Raw genomic sequence first — 20,727 nt, 5'->3', positions numbered from 1 at the left:
CTTGATTAATCCAGGGCTCCGTGCCCAAGTCCCAGTGGAGAGGCGCGCTGCTCCAGAAGGACAGTGTCCGCCAGGGCCATCGGCACCGTGTGTTGGATGGGGGGCAAGAGAGGGCAGGGCATGGGGATGGATATGTGTGGCGGAGAGGCCAGAAGGAGCTGTGCTCTGGTAGCAGGGAGCCGCATTCAGAGCAAGAATGTGGCCGGCCCCAGGCTGCTAGCAGAGGCACGGGCAGTGCAGACGAGACAGAGGATCTGTGCTCACAGGCCTGGCACCACCTGGAGCATGTGAGGGGCAGGGGGCTGTCGAGAGCTTGGCCTGGGGCAGAAGGCCTCCCTGTGCCAGGTGCCCGTGGCCAAGCTCTTAATCCCACAGGCCCTTGTTTGGAAAGCAGAGAACCCGCATCCTCCCTGTGGCCTTGAGGCAGCCGCAGAGCCTGTGGGAGCCTGTGTGTGGCTGTTGGGCTCCCTTCATCGGTGGTATGGCCTGAAGCACGCCGCACTTCACTATGGCCCCTTAGGGTCCCGTGGGGTCCGGCTTTGTCCTCGTGTGGACACCTCTGGAGACGACTGTGTGCCTGATTCGTACCCAGGAGCTTCAGGGGGAGGGCCTTGAGGCTGCAGGTCAGGAAGGGCAGAGCGGGTACAGGGTCTGCAGTGGGTTTCCCGCCCCAGAAGGCAGGCTTCCTGTCCCCTATCCCCGTCACCTCCTCCAGGAAATGACCCTGCCCACATCTGCTCATGTTAAGCTGTCCAACTGGACCACCTGCTCTCAGCCCTGCCAGGAAGCTGGTGGTTGACAGGCCTGGGCCTGGGTGTCGGTCTGAGAACAAGGGGCTGCCGTCCCCATCACGATGGGCAGGGCTCTGAGCTGGGGTGACCGGCTCTGAGGCTTGGGGGTTTCCAAACACGCCCTTGGCCAGGGGACTTCTCTCTGGCCCAGGGGCATCAGCTCCAGACAGGACCACTGGGAAGCTCCTGGTTTCAGAGGCTACACTGGTGTTCGAGGAGAGCCAGCCTCACTAATGAATGGGGGGGGGGGGGGGTAATGAGCTTTCATTACTGGGAAGGCACCATGGGGGACAGAACCGTGGTAATTGCTGTGTAGCCTCCTGATGGCTTTGCACTTGGCACAGCATCTTCTCCTGCACAGCCCTAGACTGTGGTGGGAATGATGGGTGGGCCCAGGGGCCTCTGCCCTGAATGGCGCTGCTAGAGCCACATGGGGGCTAAGGGGGCCAAGGGGCCTGACTACCTGGTGGCCTTGTCTCCGGGTGCCAGGGGAACCCCAGGGAACATGGTCATGAGTCTCTAAGGCATCTCTTCTCAAAGACCCCCCTCCACTCAGCGCTTTTCCATCCTGGCCCATGTGGGTGGGCGTTGGCCCCTTGGCAAGAACATGGCTGCAGATGTGTGGGGGGAACCAGGGCTGGAGGCCAGGCCTGCATCCCTGGTCAGAGAGCACTCCTGCCTGAGGGCTGTGGCCAGGGGCTGGTCCCTGCATCCCCCACGTCCCGACCTGGGCCAGCTTCCATGTGCCCTGGTTGTCCTTCAGGAAGGGACCAGGCCAGGGGTGGAATTGGGGCTCAAAGCCTGGAGGGGGTCTGGCATTCAGAACCCTGCTCTCTGTGGAGGCACAAGCGCAGACTGCTTACAGCCCACACTTTTCACTCCCAGACAGCGCACACGCTGGGGCTCGCTGACACGGGTGGCCTGTCCAGTTTCCTGGACCCTCTGCCTGGAGTTCTGGCCCCCTGCTGCCACCCCGGCTTGCAGGCTCACCTCCTCTCCTCTCCCCCTCAGAGCTGAGGAAGCAGGTGGAGAGCGCCGAGTTGAAGAACCAGCGGCTCAAGGAGGTCTTTCAGACTAAGATCCAGGAGTTCCGGAAAGTCTGCTATGCGCTCACTGGCTACCAGATTGACATCACGACAGAGAACCAGTACCGGCTGACGTCCATGTACGCCGAGCACAAAGCCGACTGCCTCATCTTCAAGGTAGGGCCTGCCAGGACCCGCCGTTTGCGCTGCTGGACGATGGCGTGTGTGCGGGATCAGCCTCACTGTGTGTGTGCGGGGGCCCGGGCCAGGGGCATCTCCTGACTCTCAGCCACCCCCAGCTCTGCCCTGCCCCCCAGGGACTCTTTGCAGGAAGCACCAGGCCCTGATCTGGCTGCCTCTGGCTGTCGGCCATCCCTGTGTGCTGGGAGGGAGAGGGTAATGAGGCCCTGGGCAGCCCACACCAGCTGTGCTCAGGGGACAGCTGGAGTAATGGGGTGAGGGTCCGTGCTGGGCCAGGGAGGCGCCTCAGGACTGGACCATGGCCAAGGCCAGCATGCTGCACTGCAGGACAGGAGAGGGACCTTCCCTCCGTGGGACTCTGTGGGACGTGCACTCGGGCTTGCTGGTGAGGCCAGGGCTGGGACCCCCAGCTCACAGGAGGGCGGGAACTGCGTGACCCGTGTTGGCCCCAGACTCTCTCTCTGGAGATGCTGCCAGGGTGCAGTTCCGGACAGGACACGATAGGTGTCTGTGTAAACCGTCAGAAACGTACTTCACTCCTGTGTGATGTCCCGCATCTTGGGAGAACTCGGCATTGCTGATCGTTGTTTCATATCTTGTAGAAATACCACGGTTTCTTTTAAACGTTAAGTAAATTAACAAAGATGTACAATTTGCTCTGGGCAGCCACCACAGAGTGGAGATAGGCAGAAGTCACTGTCAGACCCCCAGGCCCTCTGCCATGCCCCCCACCAGACCCTCTGCCATCCCCCCCAGTCTGCCATACCCCCCTCAGACCCTCTGCCATTCCCCTTCCCAACTCTCTGCCGCCCCCCGCAACAGTCTGCTATTCCCCCCAGACCCTCTGCCGTCCCCCTCTCAACTCTCTGCCATCCCCCTCTCAACTCTCTGCCATCCCTCAGACGCTCTGCCATCCCCCCGAGCCTCTGCCGCCCCCCACCGATGGTCTGTTGTCCCTCCCCACCTTCAGCTCTCGCCCATGCCTGAGGCCTGACTGTGCTCAGCACCCCCGCATAGGCATGTGCACCCTGTCCCAGCTCTGGCCAGGGCTTGGTGCAGCAGGGGCCCGCCAGGCTGGTGGCGTGCACAGAGTCTTTCCAGTAGCTTTGCAGAGTCCTGGAAGCACGGGCGCCTGCTCTCCATGCCCAGCCTTTAGGGCAGCTCCCAACCCTCCTGAGCATCAGGATATGGGGAGGACTGGCCGGAAGTAGGAGCCGTTTCTCTCATTTGTCTTTGGAAATCTTGGGGGTGGATCCATGGAACGGGCCTGGTGATTTCCGTGTCCTTGTCTAGCCTCACTGCCTCTACACAGAGCAGGGGACCCAGACACAGGACAGGGCAGTCCCTGACCGGTCGGCAGGGGGCACTCCCTCCTGTATTCTGCTCTCAGGCATTCCCCTAGATGCCCCGGTGGCCCACGTGGAGGATGGCCGCAGGCCAGGCAGCTGAGAGAGTGTGACTAGTGGGTCAGGATCTCCTTCGGCTGGCGCTGCGCGGCCTCCTGGGACGGGATGGGGGTGTGGGGGCGTCCCGGGAAACAGAGCCCAGGAGCGTACATGTGTGCACATGTGCATGGACATCTGCATGTGATAGGCACAGGCACAGGCTTCCCCCTACCCAGACCCCCAACAGGGCATCAGACCCCCATCAGGGCATGGAGGCAGAGTCTTCTCGTGCCTGTCACGGGGCCCTACTGGTCGGGAGCCAGCCCAGCTCCTCGCGGATGGCTCTGGACAGGTGGGCTACCTGCCTCCCTGTGTCTTGGTTCCCTGGAAGTCCAGTTTTGCCAAGGACACTGGTTTTCTTATCGTGTGCAGTCTCATCACCCCCATCACCCCATGGTGCCTGGTGCTGTGTGGGCAGGAACAGATGGTGGGTTTTGTCTTTCTCATCCTGGCTCTTTAGAAAGGATGGGAAGCCATGTTGGGTAAAACAGAGGGACAGGGATCTGGGGCCAGCTAGGGGCCCCAGACACACCCTTCCTGCCCGGAATGTGCGTCTCTCCCTTCAGGGCGAGGCTGTAAGTCCCCAGGATTCCAGCGTGGGCCCTGGGCCCTACATTGGACCCCTTTGTGGGTCCGACTGAGGGACTCTCCCCTCCGTTCTGCCGGTGATGCCCACCCTGCCCCGCCCAGCCAGTGTCCTCATCCTGCACGGGACACGAACCTGCCTCTTGGGCTCCCCGATGTGGCCATGAGGGCCTGCCAGCCTCAGTCCCCCATCCCTCACCCCCAAGGCGACTCCAGCTCCTCCCTCACTCTTCCACTGAAGCTTCCCCCTGCTGCTCACACACACGCGGGCACCCGCTGCTCGGGGCACATCCATGTGGCGCCTTCCTCGTAGCTCATGGGCCACCCCACAGGAGGGGTTGGGTGGGTGGGTGGGGTATGTCCTCTTGGCTGGCTCAGCCTTCTGTCTACAGACACGCTCCCCAGTGTCCTGAGGGACAGTACCCTGGCACCAGCTGCCACACCTTGGGCAGTGCTGGGCAGGACCTGGAGAGGTGGCTGCTGCTTGCATGCTGTAGGGCCCCAGGCTGCCTCCGTGGTGGCCCCGTCTCCCCTGTGACTCTGCTGGCAGGAAGTGCTGGGCTGTGGGGAGCAGCTAGCCCACAGCGGGCAGTCTCCACAGAACCTCCGGAGGTGTGTGCGTGCATTCACATGCTCGGCCAAAGGCCTCCCGGACACCGACGACACTGAGCCTCTGAGCTTCCTCTGGGCCAAGGGCTGTGGGGCCCGTGGCTGGAGCTGCCTGGCCTGTCAGGAGTGCTCTAACCTGGCACTCTGATCGACTGCTGATCACCTGTTACCTTTGCCTGCTCACCGTCGAGGGACAGGATACCCCATCCCACCCTGTCCTCTGTCTACTTCCCCGCTCAGGGCCTGGCATGGGCAGGGTGCTCGCTGAGGACAGACAGATGGGGGAGAGAGTGTAAGAAGCTAAGTAGAAGGCAGACCGACCCTCTGCAGACACTCACTGGCTTCCAGGATCCCAAGAAGGGATGTGAGGGGCCCTGGAGCCCTTGGCAGGGTCACTGCACCCGTGGGACTCAGCTTCCCCATGCACAGTGGTGAGCTCAGTCTGGATGCGCCCCGGGGTCAGAAGGGCTTCAGTGGGGCAGCAGGGCAGTCTTCTCTGTGGGCTGGCAGTCCTGAGCGTGAGCAGCTGCCAGACAGAGATGGGCCCGAGAGACGGGGAGGCCCAGCGGCCCCCATGAGGTGTTGGGGCCCTGCCATCTGGGGTCTGATGGCAGACTCCCACAGTGGTGGTGGTGGAATCAGGCTGGAGAGGGGTCACGTTGAGGCATAGCCTTCTGGCCCCTTTGCTTTATGGTATTTTATTTTCCCAAGTGATTTTTCAGGCAGGAAGGGGCCCGAGGCAGAGTTGGAAATAGCTCAGCACCGTCCCAGCTGAGCGGGCTCCGCAGCTGTGCGCCGCCATGACTGAGGCTCAGGCTCACCCGTGCGCTCTGTGCAAGGACACATGGCGCCAGCGGTCCGGACATGCTGGCTGTGTGCGGGGAAGCTGCCCAGCCTGGGGCCACCACTCCAAGGAAGGCAGGAGCTCTGGCCCAGCAGGGGCCTGGATGCGTGCACGCGCGCGCACATACACACACACACCTGCCCCAGAGCAAAGCTGGCTCTCCCTCGTGCCAGTGCAGGGGCCTGTGAGCTCCCAGGACCAGCCAGAGCCCTGGTTTCTGTGTCCCGTCGTTCTGTGTGGCTGTGGTTCAGGAGCCCTCCGGCCCGCCTCCTGGAAGAAGGCCCTGTTGCAGGGAGGAGACGAGGTTGGTGACAATGGCAGCTGAGTCTCGTGCCAACGCCCTGTGTGGTCCAGCTGTGGTCAGGGTTGCTGTGCGGCGTGTGATGTCCTCTCGGCCTGGCCCTGGGGATGGTGTTGGGGCTGGCCGCTAAGGCAGAACCCAGCTTACTGGCTGCGGCAGAGTGGCTCGAAGGCTGCATAGCCACGTCCAGGGCTCACCTGCTGTCCTGGGGTCTCCTGTCTGTCCAGGGCATGTGGCAGCGTGCGCCAGTGGAGGCCAGGTAGGACCGCAGTGCACACCCCGTGCGGGCCGGGACCTGAAACTCCAGAGTGACTCCACTCGCCACAGCGAGGGCTCTGGGGACGCGGGGACTGCAGGAACCCGCCAGGGGCCGACCTGCTGCCGCGCAGTGCTCCCTGGGAGTGTGGGCAGCACCCTTCCCGCATGCTTGCTTGTGTGGGTCCAGGCGCCCCCAGGAGAAGTCTGGCTCGTGTGGGGACATCCCTCCCCTCTGGGCTCTGCTTTTGGGGCTTGGAGGCACACTGGTGGCAGCCCGCTCCCCGAGCCTTGCCCCAGTGCTGTCTGAGGACCGCCTTGCCCCTCCCATCTGCTGACCAGTGTTTGGGGATGGGGCTTCTTCTTTCGCTTTCACATGTCTGGGTCAGCCGGCCTTCACAACCCCGCTCAGGCGTGGCGTCCCCGAGAAGTAGGACCTGTCTGGGCTCCTCCAGCGCCTGCCTCTCCACCTGGCCCCTGGGAACATCTCTGCAGAGGCCGGGCCCCCCAAGCAGCTGGACAGGAAGGCAGTCTCTTGAGGGTCCCAGAGCAGTGGAGACCGAGGTCAGGTGGCAGGCAGTGTGTTGGCCTCCAGCTCGCTTTATGCTGTGGGTCTCCTGGGCGGTGCACCTCCTCTGACGGGATGCACCTCGGCTGAGGCTCTGGCCTCTCTGGTGTGGGCCCAGAGCTTACAGTGGGGGAGTGTCTCTAGATGGAAGTGACCCTTTGGGCTGCAGGGATGGCCCCTGTTGTGTTGTGAATGGCGCCAGACTTGGGGTCAGAGCTATGGAATGTGACTGTCATCATGCCTCCCCTGGGCTGTATGGGACATTCACAGGGCTTCACCTCTGTGAGCCTCCCCTTCCTCTGTGTGCACCTGATGGCCAACTCGGCCTCAGAGGTCCTCACAACAGGGTCCACGGACCACGTGTGGGAAGGAACCCGGCCCTCTGGACCGTGTGGTTCTTGGCACTCAGCCCTGAGATCTTACAGCGTCACACACAGTCCCCGCAGGCACGTGCGCACAGGGCTTGGTGCCTGTCCTGGGGCCAAGGCCAAGGTGCAGACAGGCCTCTGTGAGCAGTTCCCTGCCTCTCCCGTAGAAGAGCAGTCTGGGCGCCCATCGGAGGTCATGTGTGTCCCGCAGCTGCTGGAGGAGCCACGGGGGCTCATACCTCGCTCCTACCGCGCAGTCATGACAGCGGGCTTTCTCCCTTGGGTGGGCATGTGGGCCACACTGCTTCTTGCTACCCCCTTGGGACCTGCCTGCTGGGCCCCGGCAGCCTCCCTGCACCTCCACGGACCTGGGGCCTGCCCCCTCCGGTCCTCTGCCAGCAGATGCCCGCTTGTTGGGCCCCGGGGAGGAGCAGAGCCGGTCCTGCCCAAGGTCGTCCATTGTTGAGGGGACGTAGGCTCAGGCTGAGCCCCCTGTGTCTGCCCAGCTTGCCCCCAGAAGGGACTGGGTGTATGGCTGCCACCGGCCCCACCCCAGCCCTCGTGGCTGTTCTGTCCCCACACCCTGGCTGTGGCTGGGGCCTGCGCAGGCCGTGCTGTTCCCTGACGGAGCTTTCTTCTTTGTCCCCTGTGCCTGCAGCCTCTTCTGCTTGTAGGGCAGCCTCGTGAATCAGTAGAGCAGCTCTGCCGGCTGGCCTTCCCCCGTGCCCCATCATCCACAGAGCACAGCCTCCCTCCACCGCCCTGGCTCACACCAGCCCCATTGGGCCTGGCTGGCACTGTTGCCAGGGGACCCCTATCCGATGGGCAGAGACAGGCCGGCAGCCTCCTGTGGCACCAAGGACAGGGCCACCCACTGCAGAGGTTGCCTCACATGGGAGCAATTGCTGTGGATCAGCAGAGGCAGGGAAAGAGGCCAGAGCCAGGCTGGGGAGATGTAGTGCTGCCCTGTCCGGAGGCGGGGAGGTTGGGCCAAGCAAGAGAAGGGATTTGGACAAGGCCGTGGTGAGGTGAGAAGCTCATGCCGTGGGGCGATGTCCATGTGGCGTCATCTTGCTGGCACAGGCCTAGTGGGCCTTGCAGTTGCCACACCAATAGCTCTTGGCTAGAGGAGGAGGAAGGGGGGCTTCTGGGAGCAGGAGCTGCCCCTTGTGCCCCAGGGACAGCTCCCTTTGTTAGGTACTGACCCGAAAACAGCCCCACAGTGCAGCCCCATGCCAGGGCCTCGTGTCAGGAGAGGAGCCGGTCTGAAGCTGGGTGCACGTCTCTCTGAGGCTGCCTGGGGACATGCCCCACTCCCCGCCGTGAGTTTTGCGTTGGTTGCTGTGGGCCTGATGGTCTGATGGTGTTTCGGCAGCGGGAGGGGGTTCCCACTGTCCCTGTGCAGTGTCTGGCTGACACAGGCCACTTCCCGTGTTGCTGTCTTCCCATGCAGGAGTCCCAGATCCTACGGCAGAGACGCCCCACTAGTAGGAGAGAGCTCGCAGGAACCAGTGTCCCAGCACTTTCACCCGCACACGAGAACATCCTGCCCGGGGCTACTCAGGCCTGTTGGACACAGGGCAGGCACAGCCTGGCCTTGGTCCACTGCGGCTCTCCTGTCCCCACCCGTGTGGGATGCCTGCCCTCCCCCACCAACCCCTCAGTCCCTTCCCTGTCCAGTTGCTTCAAATCAGATCCTACAATCAGAGTTGGAGTATCCATTTCTAAGCTGAGTAATCACGGGAGAAGGGGGTTTGCTCTGTTTTCTCAGATTTTTAAAGAAGAGGAGAAAAGGACCCTAAGGGCACTCAGACTTTGCTGGGTGAACCTGATCTTCCGTCCCCACCTCCTGGCGGGGGAGCCTTGCCTGTTGGGGGATGTTAGGGGATATGGGGCAGCGGGAGCCGCCCTGCCTGGTGTCAAGGCTATGGTGTGTGGTGTGTGGGCTGCCCAGCGTGGGGAGGGGGCTCCTGCTGGCTTGGACAGAGAGCCCCTGACAGTAGAATGCAGCTGCTCCTGGGAGGAACATGGCTTAGTCCCACCAGCTCTCCTCCCTTGTGGCCCCCGGCTTTGCCCTCGCTTTGTGCGGATGGAGGCCTGGTTGCGGGAGAATGGTGGGTGAGCCTGGGCATCGATGCGGCCCTGCCAGGCAGTGGAGAAGTAACAGGGCTCCTGCGTGGGAGGCCCGGGGGAGGGGGGGAAGCTGTGCTGTTTCTCCTTCGCTCCCTCCCCTGACAGGCAGTCGAGACCACGCACAGGCTCCTGTCGGAAGAAAGCTACTCGTGGAGCATTCCAATCTCCTGCTGTAACAATGAAGTCTAGATAGACACTTTAATTTGAATTTGCCTTTTTTGGGTCCCCTGAATTTCAAATAGAGTTGGTTTGAATACATGCTGACTTCAAAACCTCTCTCATTTCTTCAGCTGAGCAGGCTCAGGAATCAGGGTGACCTAGAGTGTCCGAGTAGTCGTGTGGAGTGCACTGTGGCCCCCAAGCCCCCTCTGCCCAGACATACTTGTCCCTGGGGCCTCAGGAGGAGAGGCCAGGCTTAGGCTAACCTGGATGATGCCCAAGCCAGAGCCTGCGCCTTCTGGTGTCCACCCTCCTGGGGTGGGGGGACTGGCTTGTTTAGGGGGATTGGACAGCAGCTGGGATCCCAGGACACAGCCCTCAATTCTGGATGAGGAAAGGCTCCCAACATTCGGAAGAAAATTCATGAACATGAGTAAAGAGCTGGCTGACTTGGTGTACAGTGCTGCCTTTCTGGTTACAAGACACATTCGGGAAAGGCTGGTGATTTCTTGGGATGATAGCTTCTTCCCAAGCAGATGGGCTGTCCTTCCAGCAGACAGGGGACCCTCACACTGTGATCAGCACAGTGCAAAGGAAGACCTGGTTTCAACTCCAGCAGCTTATGCAAAGGCCCTGTGGCCAAGGGGGCCCAGGTATCCTCAAAACTGAAATAAGGCTCTGGGGCTAGATCCCAGGGATTTTGGAGGGGGCCTGAGGGGAGGCAGATGAGGAGCAGGGCCTGGGGCACACAGCACCTTGGCGGCTAGGGCAGCATGTCGGCTCTCCGAGAGCATCAGGAGCTCATTCAAGAGATTTTAAGACAGGGGCTGAGGGCTTAAGTGGACTATTTCCGTAAGCACAGGAGCGTGAGGGGGAGGGGTGGTGAGCAGAGCGTGTAGTCCACGTTCACAGCGAGGTGAGCCCCTGCCTCCCCTGGGGCCGCCACCTGGACTCATGCCTCCTTCCTCGCTGGTGGCCATGCTTGCCTGGTGGCCACACGGAGGCCCGGGTCCTGATCATATAAGCAGCTGTGGGAACCCTATCCAAGTATAGCTGGGCCTGCAGGGTAACTCTCACCACGTGGGACCCCGTGTCCGGGGGCAGCGTGGGCTGGTCAGCAGCCCGCTTCTGTTCGTGTGTGTTTCCTGGTGAAGTGGGCCCAAAACACGGAGTTTTGTCTCCTGCTCTGTTCAACGCCGGATTATGAGCATTTTCTACCCGGTTAAATGTTCATCCCAGTGATGGGCTCAACAGTCCCGTGAAGAACTGTTTGTGGTCCTGCCTTCATTGATTCGGGTGTTCCTTTGTGCTCAGATGGTTAGCCTGGTCCTCCAGTCTGTCTGCTGGTCTGCTCACTGTGGCAAGACGGTGTTGACTGGGTTGGGGGGGGGGGGGTCACACCTCCAGATGAGGCCCCAGGAGATGCATTCTCCACTCAACCTCACAGAGGCCTGTCCCCCGGGGACATCCTTGTGCCTCGGGTCCCTAGGCAGCATCGCTGGAGAACCCAAGCACACCGCAGCGCCTGTTCTTGGGGGAGAGTCAGGCTGGGAGTCAGTCTGGGTCTCTCACGCTCTGCGGACTGTCGGACTGTCAGCCACCCCCTGAACACCACCACCTTCATCTGCCACAGTGAGTGCCGGGGCACACGAGGGGCTGAGCCCCCGGACACCCAGAGGACCTGCGAGGCTGGTGATCTGGCCTCGCCCTGTGGACCTGGTCTCCTGGCCTTGGGCTGCTTGTGGGATTTTTTTCTGTGCTCGCTTCGCTGTGGTCCAGTGGCTCCTCGGGTTTGTGGTGTCATAGTTCACCAGATTCAAACAGTCCAGGCTGTCATTCTTCATGTGCTGCTCCTGTGCCTCTCCGGGAGCTCTGGCCCCACTCCCAGAAAGTCACTTGGTGTCACTTGGCTGCGTGCTTGTGTTTCCGTGTCTTGGTTTGGATAGTCTCTGTCGCTCCATCTTCCAGTTCACTGACCTGTTCTCTGGGAGCTGCTCATCTGCTGTGCGCCTCATACGGAAAGTTTTTTGTCTCAGATGCTGTGTTTGTCATATCCAACAGACCCATTCGGTTCTTTTCTCGTAGGTCACCGTCACCCCCGTTTCGGTTACCCGTTCGCCTGTAACAAATCCCTTAGAGCAAAAAGCGCCTGTCACGTCCCAGTGTCTGAGGGCCAGGGCCCCGCGAGTGTTGTGTCAGGGGTGCCCTTGGGCTTCCGCCCAGGCAGGAGGCTGAGGGGGCACACACATCCTGCTGACACACCGTGCAGCTCCTGGCAGGAAGCTTCACGGCTCGCCACATTGCGCTCTTGGGGACTGCTCGATGCCTGTGGAATAGGACGGGGTGACTTACGTAGCTTCGGACGGGGCCATCGCTGCTGCCATCTCTGTGAGGGGACCGCATAGGAGGCGACTCTCTAGGACGGGAGGCCCAGGAGGCAGGATCATCAGGGCCGCTCGCCTCATGCTCACCGTGTCCATGTCTTATGAACCGAGAACTTATTCGTCACTGCCGCGTTCAGGGCCTGCTGTGCTGATTGCCTCATTTCTGAGCCTCTTCCTGTTGGCGGACATGTCTCTCAGTTACCGGTCACAGTCGCCTTTTCTGCATGCTTCCTAACTTGCTGTACTTCCTGAACATGACGTGGTTGAGTGTCTTCCTCTGATCAGCAGTGGCCTTTTTCTGGCTGGCAAGTTGGTTAACTGGCTCTTTTGGAGGCCGGTATTCAAGCGTGCTCAGAGCTCACTAGTTTGCTTTTATTCTCAGGCTGCTTAGATGCTGCTGCTGAGACCTTCGCCTTCCGGGGTCTCTGGTAAAGGCCCGGATGCCCACCGGAAACTCCTCTCTGGTCAGTGAGGCCCTGTGCACCCTGGGGGCCTTCCCAGGTCACGGAGTACTCCTGCTCTGCTCCGTCCTGCACGGGCTCTGGCCTGCAGGGCCTGGCTCCTCAGGGCCGCTGGGCCAGCCACCCACCCAGTGAGGGGCCCCTCACATGCCTCCTTTCTCTGGGGCTGCTGCAGCTGTTTTCCCAGCATCTGCGCACAGTTGTGTGTATTTCATCCATTTTCTCTAGTCGTTTACCACATGAAGGCAGCTCTGGTTCCAATGCCCTCGTGGACGTCCCCAGTTCATGTTTTAAGAAGACCAGTCAGCACACAGCAGGGTGGGCTCTGGGGGCTCCAATCACCCCTGAGATTACACACAGACACGGTCTGTCTCCGCACATATCCCGTGTCTCCTTCCCTCCCCGGAAGTGCCTTGGGCCTGGGTGTGCAGAAGGTCACTCGAGGCGGGACAGGATGTCGACGGACCGTCCCCACGCATGCTCTCCCTGGCCGCACAGATGCCGTGGGCCCCGCCCTCCGGGAGCTGCAGCAGCTCGTCCCGCAGACCTCCCAGGGCAACAGATGGTCCAGGGGAGTAGTGGCCTCTGTTTTCCTCAGGGGGGTCTGATGTTGCTCTTTTCACTTCTCACTTGGGAAAATTGTAAATGTATGAAAGTAAAGATCAGCATCGAGAATCCCCATGAGCCCCCGAAGCCTGCCGCCACCTGCTCCCCATTATTCCGCAGCAGCACTCGGGCTCTGTACCATCAGCTAGGACAGTCTGAGCACTTGGTGGGGGCACCGTGATAGCAGGCAGGTGTGGGGAGCAGAGGAGTGGGGCAGGAGGGCCTCATGGCACAGCGACGGGGTGGCACAAGGGTTTGGGCCAGTGCACGGGGTCCCATGGAGCGCGCGGGGTGGATAGTAGCGGACCGAGCTGGCCCTGCCCCCGGAGAGGGCACCACAGTGCTGGCTTATGGAAGCCTGAGCAGCAGGCCGGGGTGAAGGCCTTGCCATGACCACCGTGCCTGTCCCACAGCCCCCCACGCGCACACACGAGAGCACAGCCCACAGCACATGTCAGGGCTTGAGTGGCTGCTGCCTGGCGGGTTTGTACCAAATAAGACAGCTGTGGACACGGGGCACAGTCAGCTCAGCACCCCCGGCACCGGCCATGGAGCTGGCGGCTCGGCTGCTGGGCGCGTCCTCCCACCTCCACTTTGTGCCTCACGTGGCATGTCCTCTGGGCGCATGCCAGGCGGGGGCACCGTGGGTCCGCGGCATCTCCCCCCTTCCCAGGGGAGGACACCAGGCCTGGTGGATTGGGGCCTACTCTCATGACCTCGGTCTACCTTAACTTCCTCCTTAGAGGCTCCAGCCCCGAAGCTGGGAGGCACAGGCCAGCCTGTGCAGCATGTGTCGCGCATGATCCATCCGTGTGTGTGTGAACCATGTACCACCCGGGCACACGTAATCCATCGTAACCAGAGTCGTGTCACCCCTGCTGGGGGTTTTCCTGGAGAGATCTCTGCCTCCGCGAACCTTTCTTGCACTTGGCCCCCCGCCCCACGTGGTGAAGCCCCTGCCTTTGCCCACATTCATGCTCTGAGCAGCCGCAAGGCTGTGAGACTGAGGTTCAGACCTGCCCACAGTGTCCCCCAAATTGACCTGTTCTCCGTGGTAGTTTCCCCTTGGTCTGCCGGCTCCTGCTTCCCACAAGCCGTCAGCCTCAGCCACGAGCACAGATCCCAGTGCAGGCATGGGCAGGCCTGCCATGTTGCTCAGAGCTGGGGTGCAGCAGGAAGGGAGGGGCCTTCCCCAGACAGGGGCCTGGTTACTGGATGCCTGGGGACTCGCCCGCTCGTACTTGCCCAGCCTACCTGCAGAGGAGGAGGGCCATGGGTCCTCTCCTGTGGTCGTCACAGCAGGACAGAGACTGCGGGGTCCCGAGCCTTCTGCTCCTGGGCGGGTAGCAGGTGGCATGGCGTGAGATGTTCTCCCTAGGCAGCCCCATGCCTGAGCCCCCCAGGCGGTCAGTGAATAGCCACCAGCCCTGGGTGATGTTGATTTGTGAGAGCAGCTCAGTACCCCTCTTAGTTTTTAAGGGAGGCACACGTGGCCTGTACACTGTGTGGACACTCCTGCATTGTCAGGATCAGAGGGCCGGCCCTCCCCTCCACCTGCCCCTAGAGATGCGCCCTGGCCACGTGGTGGGGGAGCTTCTGCTCTCCCCCAGAGCCTCCCTCCCCAGCCTGCTCAGGCTCCCAACACTGCTTCCTGGCCCACTCAGCACAGTGGCCCTTGCCACGCAATGGGACAGTCACCTGCACCCCCACTCTGAGTGCCTTCATGAGCCCCCATCAGCGCCCTGCTGTCCGCTCGCTGGCCAAGTCTTCCTATCTGCAGGCAGGGGTCCGGGTCCAGCCAGCAAGTCGGGAACACTGAGGCCCAGGCCTGCCCTTCTCCACCTGCTAATGGCAGGAGTGGACATGGGAACCCTTCTAGGTCCCAGGTCTGTCCCCATGGCCCCTCATGTGCCCAGCACACATGGGGTGTTCCGAGAGGAGTGAACTGGCCCCAAACCAAGTTCCACGCACCTCCCAGACATCCTCCATCCTTGAACTTCAAGCATCTGGCACAGGTGCTGCCCCCGTTCCCACAACACACATGTACCCCGACGGGCTTCCCGGGGCGTTTAAGGGTCCCCTTGGGAGGTTAACATAGAGGTGTTCCTGAGGGATTGGGCTTGTGGTTTTTGTTCTCTTCAGAGAGAGATCTAAGCAAGAGCCCGTGTCATGAAGGAACACAACGACGTGACCCTATGGCCGGGGCAGATGTCAGCCCAGCGTTTGGCAGGCTGGGCCTTTCATTGGTGCTTAGTGACTTCTAACCAGAAACCACCCCCAGCCCCAGAGGGCCGGCCAACTCCCCATGCCGCAGACCCCAGGGCCTTTGCCTGGCACAGCATCCTGTTCCCCTGAACACTGCCCCATCCTGCCACCATGCCCGCTCCTCTGTGTCCCTTCTCTGCCTGATGGCAGTGTATGTCTTCCTCAGGGACACAGCCCCAGGGCTACACTCCTTGGGCACCCTCCTGACCCCTCTGGAGGCAGCAGCTCCCCGCCCCTGAGTGACTGCATCTGGGCTGCTTTTCTCCACAGTGGGAGACCCCCAGCCATGGAGAGCCCGAGGGGCACCCTGGCCTGTGTGGGGCCATGATCTCTGTTCCCTGCCCACGGCTTCTCCTTAGTCCTCAGAACTTCACCAGAGACGCAGCTGCCTCCACACCCCCAGGAACAGGGAAACTGAGGCTCCAGGCAGAAGGCACTGAGCCAGGATTGGCATGGTCTGTCCACCCAAGGCTCTCCTCCTAGCTCCGCCTCCCCCCAGGCCATCACATCCTGTGGGGACTGGGTAGGGCCCTTCCTCTCCTGACTTTGACCTCGGGATGAGCGGGGTTGTGGATCAGAGGCCAGGGCCGTCCCCCCCCCCCCGGGGCAGGTGTTGACTTTCTCTCTGGGGACACAGTCTCTGCCCCTGGCTGCTGGGATTGACTGTCTCGTTAACTCAGCACACCTCCCCTCGGGGCCAGGCTTGGGCGCCAACAAGGCCTGGTGCTGGTCGTCACTCAGGGACACCGTCTGCCTGCTGAACCTACACTGCTCCCTGGAGCCCAAGGATAAGGGCAGCAGGATGCCAGAGATGAGTGCAAGCCTCGTCCTGGGGAGAGGGGAGGCCCTGCTGGGCGCCGTGCATCCTCAGGGCTGACATGAAATTGACTGCTACTGCATGGTCTGTCCAACGCATTAGCAGAACCATATGAAGGGCACATGCCCAGTCCCGTGGCCACCAATGGCAAGTGTGGGCATGGAAGCACATCAAACCGCAAGTGAACACCGCCGCCATTCCCCGCCGTGAGCACGTCACACCGTGAACAGGTCATGCCCGTGCTGTGCCCCAGGTGGCCTCCTGTAGAACCACGGGCTGTCCAGGGCTTGGGGGGAGCAGTGTGGGAGACACGTATCAGAGATAGAATGCCGTCACCTCCTTGGGACTTTGGAGCTGTGGCCACCCCAGCGCTTTTGCCGCACCCAGGGCTCCCGCCGCATGGCCGCCCGCTGCAGCCCAGACTGGTCCATCCATGGCCTCCTTCAAACCCACTGGTGCTCCCGAGAAAGCAGATGCCTGAGCAACACACACGCCAGGCTCCCCAGGAGCCTCCACCCTCTCCCCCGGTGCCTGTCGGGGTTCTGCCCGACTCCCCACCCCCCCAGCACATCCCCACTGGCTCGCTGTGTCTGTAGCACCTGACACCTTCCAGGTGAGCGTTGCCTGTACCATCTGTTCCTCCCGGCGTGCTTCCTCTCCCTGGGCAGGTCCCCGTGTGTCTGTGCGCTCCCAGCCTTCACGCCTGGTGCTAGGGACTAAGAATCTGCCGGTGTGGCGGGAGGTGGGGGCAGGCAGACAACCGGTTGTGTTCTAGATCCACATCTGCCTTCCTCCAAATCCCAGCCTCTGTGTGAGCCCATGCAAGGTGCCCCGGAGCTCTGAGGAGCAAGGGGATGTTGAAGTGGGCCTCGTAGGGACCCCAGGAACACAAGGTCCTCAAGAAGGGGACCCTGTGTGCACAGCTGGGTGCAGGCACACCATGGCCAGGCCCAGGGCTGCCCCCATGGCAAGGTCTGGAAATGGGAGCAGTAGCCCGCCAGGAGTGGGGGCCACCCAGAACTCAGGTGCAGCTGTTGGAGCAGCCCCCCTTCCCAGCAGCAAGGGGTGACTGCCACAGAAGCCAACAGTGTGGAAACGTAGTCATGAGCTAACAGTAATCATGTGCAGCTCCTTGTGGCTCAGGGAAGGGATGCCCAGGGCAGTGAGTGATACCCACAATGACAACCTCAGCCTAGGGCTGTGCATTCCCTGGCCGGCCTGGGCAGCATCCCAGAGCACCTGTGTCCAGCGAAGGCCATGGCTCTGGTGGCTAGACCCCCAGGATTCTGGATTTGGGAGAACCATGGGCACGCGTGCATCATGATTGGGAGTGAGGGGTCACGGCCCTGTCGCCATAGGCCTTACTGCTGACTGCATGGGGCAGGAGGGTGCCTGTCCAGCTTGGCGGCATGGCGCCTGGGCCAGCTGCTGTCTCACCACTGGCTGAAGGTCAGCGGGGCCTCCAACATTTGACCCACAAAGGGTGGGCTTCATGTGGCCTCACCTCAAGCCGGCCCCCGGTGGCCACTCAGCCAGGCGGTTGCTCTGGCTCCCCAACCAGCCACCCATCCTCAGCTTTGCACCTGTGAAGGGGTGGCCTGATGACGCCCAGCATGGTCTGCAGAGCGGAGGCAGGCCAGGGCTGTGCTGGTTTCTGCACCTGTGACCGGCTCCCTGAGTCCCCCCTCCACTGCTGGGAGGGGTTATGTGTGGTCAAGTTGCCATTTCCAGGGTGGCGTTGACGTCTTGTGACAGAAACCGGAGGAGGGGACGTCAGAGCAGCACGCAGAGCAAGGTTTCCGCCAGCCTCATGCGTCAGCTGCATGCCCCTGCTGCCTGTGCCTGGCTGCCCGCTTTGGGGTGCCAGCCCCACTGAGGTACTGGGCCTCGAGAGTGCGGCCGGGCCTGGCAGCCGGGCAGGGAGAGGCCCTGACCAGCCCCACAAGCCAGAGGGCAGGGCCACGGCTCGCAGGGAGAATCATTGGTGCTGGCAGCGGTGGACACTCTTAGGCCCCCCGGCTCAACCACATGCTGCAGGGGTCACCTTTCAGCCAGGTGGCCACACGCTGAGGCCACGGAAGCTGGGAGCAGGCCCTCTGACGGCGGGAGGGGTGAGGGGGCTCCCCTAGGTCTCTGTAGGGGCACTGACACCCCTCCTGATCTCCTGGCACCCCAATAGTGGGGTTAGGCTTTAGCCTGTACATCTAGGCATGACACATCAGTCCATAGCAGACACCCCCAAACTGGTCTGACGTGTTTCCCCCCAGGACCCTCTGCGCCATGTGAGCCAGAGATCAGCGCCACTATGACTAGTCACTGTTTCTAGGTCTTTTGTGTCCAGGCCCTGGCACTCCAGAGCACCCATCTGCACGGGGGGGTGTCCCCAACACACCAAGGGTGGGCTGGCAGCTGAGTGCACAGCAAGCCCTGCCTAGTGTGTCTTCCACGCGCAGGTTCAGCTCTCTGCTCCACCACCATGGCCATCAGCACCGTGCGGGCTCTTTGTGCGGACACAGGCCAGGGCTGGAGAGGGTCCTGAGCGCATCACAGGGGCAGCTGTGTCGGGCGGCTGCTCACAGCATGGGGAGGTCTCATGGACACATCGCCTTCAGCATTGGCTGTTGAAGACAGACGGGAGGGCGTGGCACAGGATCAGAGGCCAGGGAAGCCCAGGCTGTCCTCAAGAGCTGCCAAGCATTGGAGGGAGAGGGAGCCTGAGCGAGGAGCCATACGGATCTGGAAGGTTCTGGCTAATTCGGTCCTGCAGGAGTTGGGGCTTTCATCCCAGTTCTGCCACTGCCCACCCCCTCAGGGCCACAGAAGGGTCACGACCCTGACTTAGAAGAACCAGGAAGGACCCTTCGGCTCACCCCTGCCCCTTCAGGCAGGGCCACAGAGCAGGACAGCGCCCAAAGGACTTGGACCGAGGATTTCTTCAAGCAAGTGTTGCTTCTCCTTATGGGAGATGGTGTCTTAACTGTGTGATTCTTATCTGGGCAGTGCCTTTCTACATGGGTGGAATTCTGTCTTCCTTAGTGACTGGTTTACATCAGGAGCTGATGGCTGGCCCGTGCTCACACCCCTATCCGCTGGCCCTCAGTGAGGGGCTCTTGTCCATTACCGTCCTTTACTTCCGTTCCCTACCGCGGTGCTAGGGACAAGGAACAGCCAGGGCAGGGGGAAGAATTGCGGCTAGGGCCCCTCTTGGGGTTCGCCGGGCGCTGGGGAATCACAGATTGGAGGCCACACCTGGGTCCTGCTTCAGTCTAGGTGACTGTTAGCAAGTCCCAAGGGACCAGATCGGGCGCTCCGGCCCCACTTCCCTTCTGGGCCTGGCACACAGGTCCGTCCCCCCAATATTTGTCATCCTGCGGCAGCAGCCCCCGCCAACCCCACCAGCGGTACCCCCAGCTGGCCCCTGGTGCCCGTCACAGGGGTGCCTGTAGGAGGTGCTATCACACAGCTAGGCTGGACCAGTGGTCCCGGGGCGCTTGCGGGTCCCTGGAAGCCCGCGTCTGGCTCCTGGAGCCACCAAGACCCTGGTGCGGGAGCATTACCAGCGGCCCGGGCCTGGGCCTGGGCCTCTGTGTCTGAGTGGACGTGCAGGCAGGAGGGCTGACGTGCTAGACCCATTGCCCCGTGTCCCTGCGGCCCGTCTCCGCGTCTGTGGACGCTGCGTCTCTGAGGCAGCCAGTCCTGATTAACTGTGCAAACGTAATTAGTTCACATCACAGTTTGTGGAGGCTGTTCCTCCAGGGGCTGGTGCGCACAGCTTCTGGTGACCGGGAGGGCCGGCTTCCTGGCACGGCACTGGTGTTAACCCAGTGCCCTGCTCAGGTCTCTGTTGACCCTGAGTCGAGTTGTAAAGAGCCGCGTCTTCCTGTCTGCCCCCACCCCCACACCACCACTGTGAATAACACGAAAGCCGCTTTCCCAAGGAGAGTGCCAGGCGCGTGGGGCCGAGCAGGCAGGGTGTCCCGAGACCTCCATGGCCCTGCTGCCCAAACTGGGCACCATGGAGCGTGGCATCTGCCACCTGGGGGCCTGGGGTGGCCGGGAGCAAGCTGCCTCACCGTGGGGGCATCTCCCCTCCTCACTGTCACTTCCATTGCCCAGCTGGCCACCAAGGTCCTAGGCAGAGCTGGGAGGCCAGGGGGCTGCCCCAGCACGGCCCTCCCGGTCACTGCTCTTCACTGACTCTGTCCCCTGCCACCAGGCAGCCCAGTTTCTTCTTCCATGGCCCCACGCCGTGCTGCGCTCTATCTCACTCACCCGCCCTCTCCCTCTGGTATGGCCTCTGGAGCAGGGCCAACCCCAGGCAGGTCTCCCCAGGAAGTCTGTCACACCCACAGATCCCATGACATTGGCTGTGGTGGCCGTATCACGTTAGCCCAGGCAGCTCAGGGAGGAAAGGGTGTACCCCAAGTTCCAGTCCTTCTCCCCCAGGTTGAGTGCCTCAGTGCCTCCCAAACAGAGCCTGGGCCCTGGGTTGGTAGAAGAGAAGGGGGCCTGCTGTCGCCTGCAACAGGCCCCTGGAAGGTCTGGGCTTCAGGTGGCTTCTGTCTTCCGAGGAGCTCCATGTGTCATCCAGGGTACCCTGTGCTGCCTCCCAGCCCTTCCCCTTCTGTAGATAGTAATGGGAACATGCTTACATGGGACAAGGTTCACCTCGTCATGGTGAGGCCGCTAGCACTAGAGTGTAAGGCAGTGTTTGTCTTGCTCAGGGAACACTCCGAGTTGGCTGCGGGGAGGGCGCCCCAGCCCAGGTGCTGGCCCCACACTGCCCCGGGCCTGAGGCCTTGTGACGGGTGCACCCCAACACACGCCCCAGCTTCTCTTCCCTCAGGAGGCTTGTCTGGGGAGGGGGGGCTTGTCCCTTGAGAGCACGCGTGGTGGGGGTGGACGAAGTT

At 62.0% G+C, this 20,727-nt stretch overlaps 1 protein-coding gene and 1 long non-coding RNA gene across 8 annotated transcripts in view; one reads left to right on the top strand and one right to left on the bottom strand.

Annotated features, from left to right (window-relative positions):
• Positions 1-20,727, top strand: part of MAD1L1 (mitotic arrest deficient 1 like 1) — a 310,570-nt gene that overhangs the window by 266,085 nt on the left and 23,758 nt on the right. For all 6 annotated transcript variants that reach the window (XM_082714045.1, XM_082714046.1, XM_082714047.1 and 3 more), the window contains one exon: positions 1,803-1,993. In XM_082714045.1, the coding sequence (XP_082570171.1) occupies positions 1,803-1,993 (191 nt within the window). The remainder of the gene's footprint in view (positions 1-1,802; positions 1,994-20,727) is intronic.
• LOC309854676 lies at positions 5,339-13,975 on the bottom strand. 2 transcript variants are annotated; one of them, XR_014306347.1, is made up of 2 exons: positions 13,778-13,975; positions 5,339-12,758 (listed from the first exon to the last, which is right to left on the bottom strand). It is a non-coding gene; the product is annotated as an uncharacterized lncRNA (long non-coding RNA). The 2 variants fall into 2 exon arrangements; XR_014306348.1 differs by having other exon boundaries at positions 5,339-8,457.

The sequence above is a fragment of the Mustela nivalis genome (genome assembly GCF_964662115.1).
Source record: "Mustela nivalis genome assembly, chromosome: 19".
Lineage (NCBI taxonomy): Eukaryota > Metazoa > Chordata > Mammalia > Carnivora > Mustelidae > Mustela > Mustela nivalis.
This window is presented reverse-complemented; position numbering and strand designations above follow the sequence as displayed.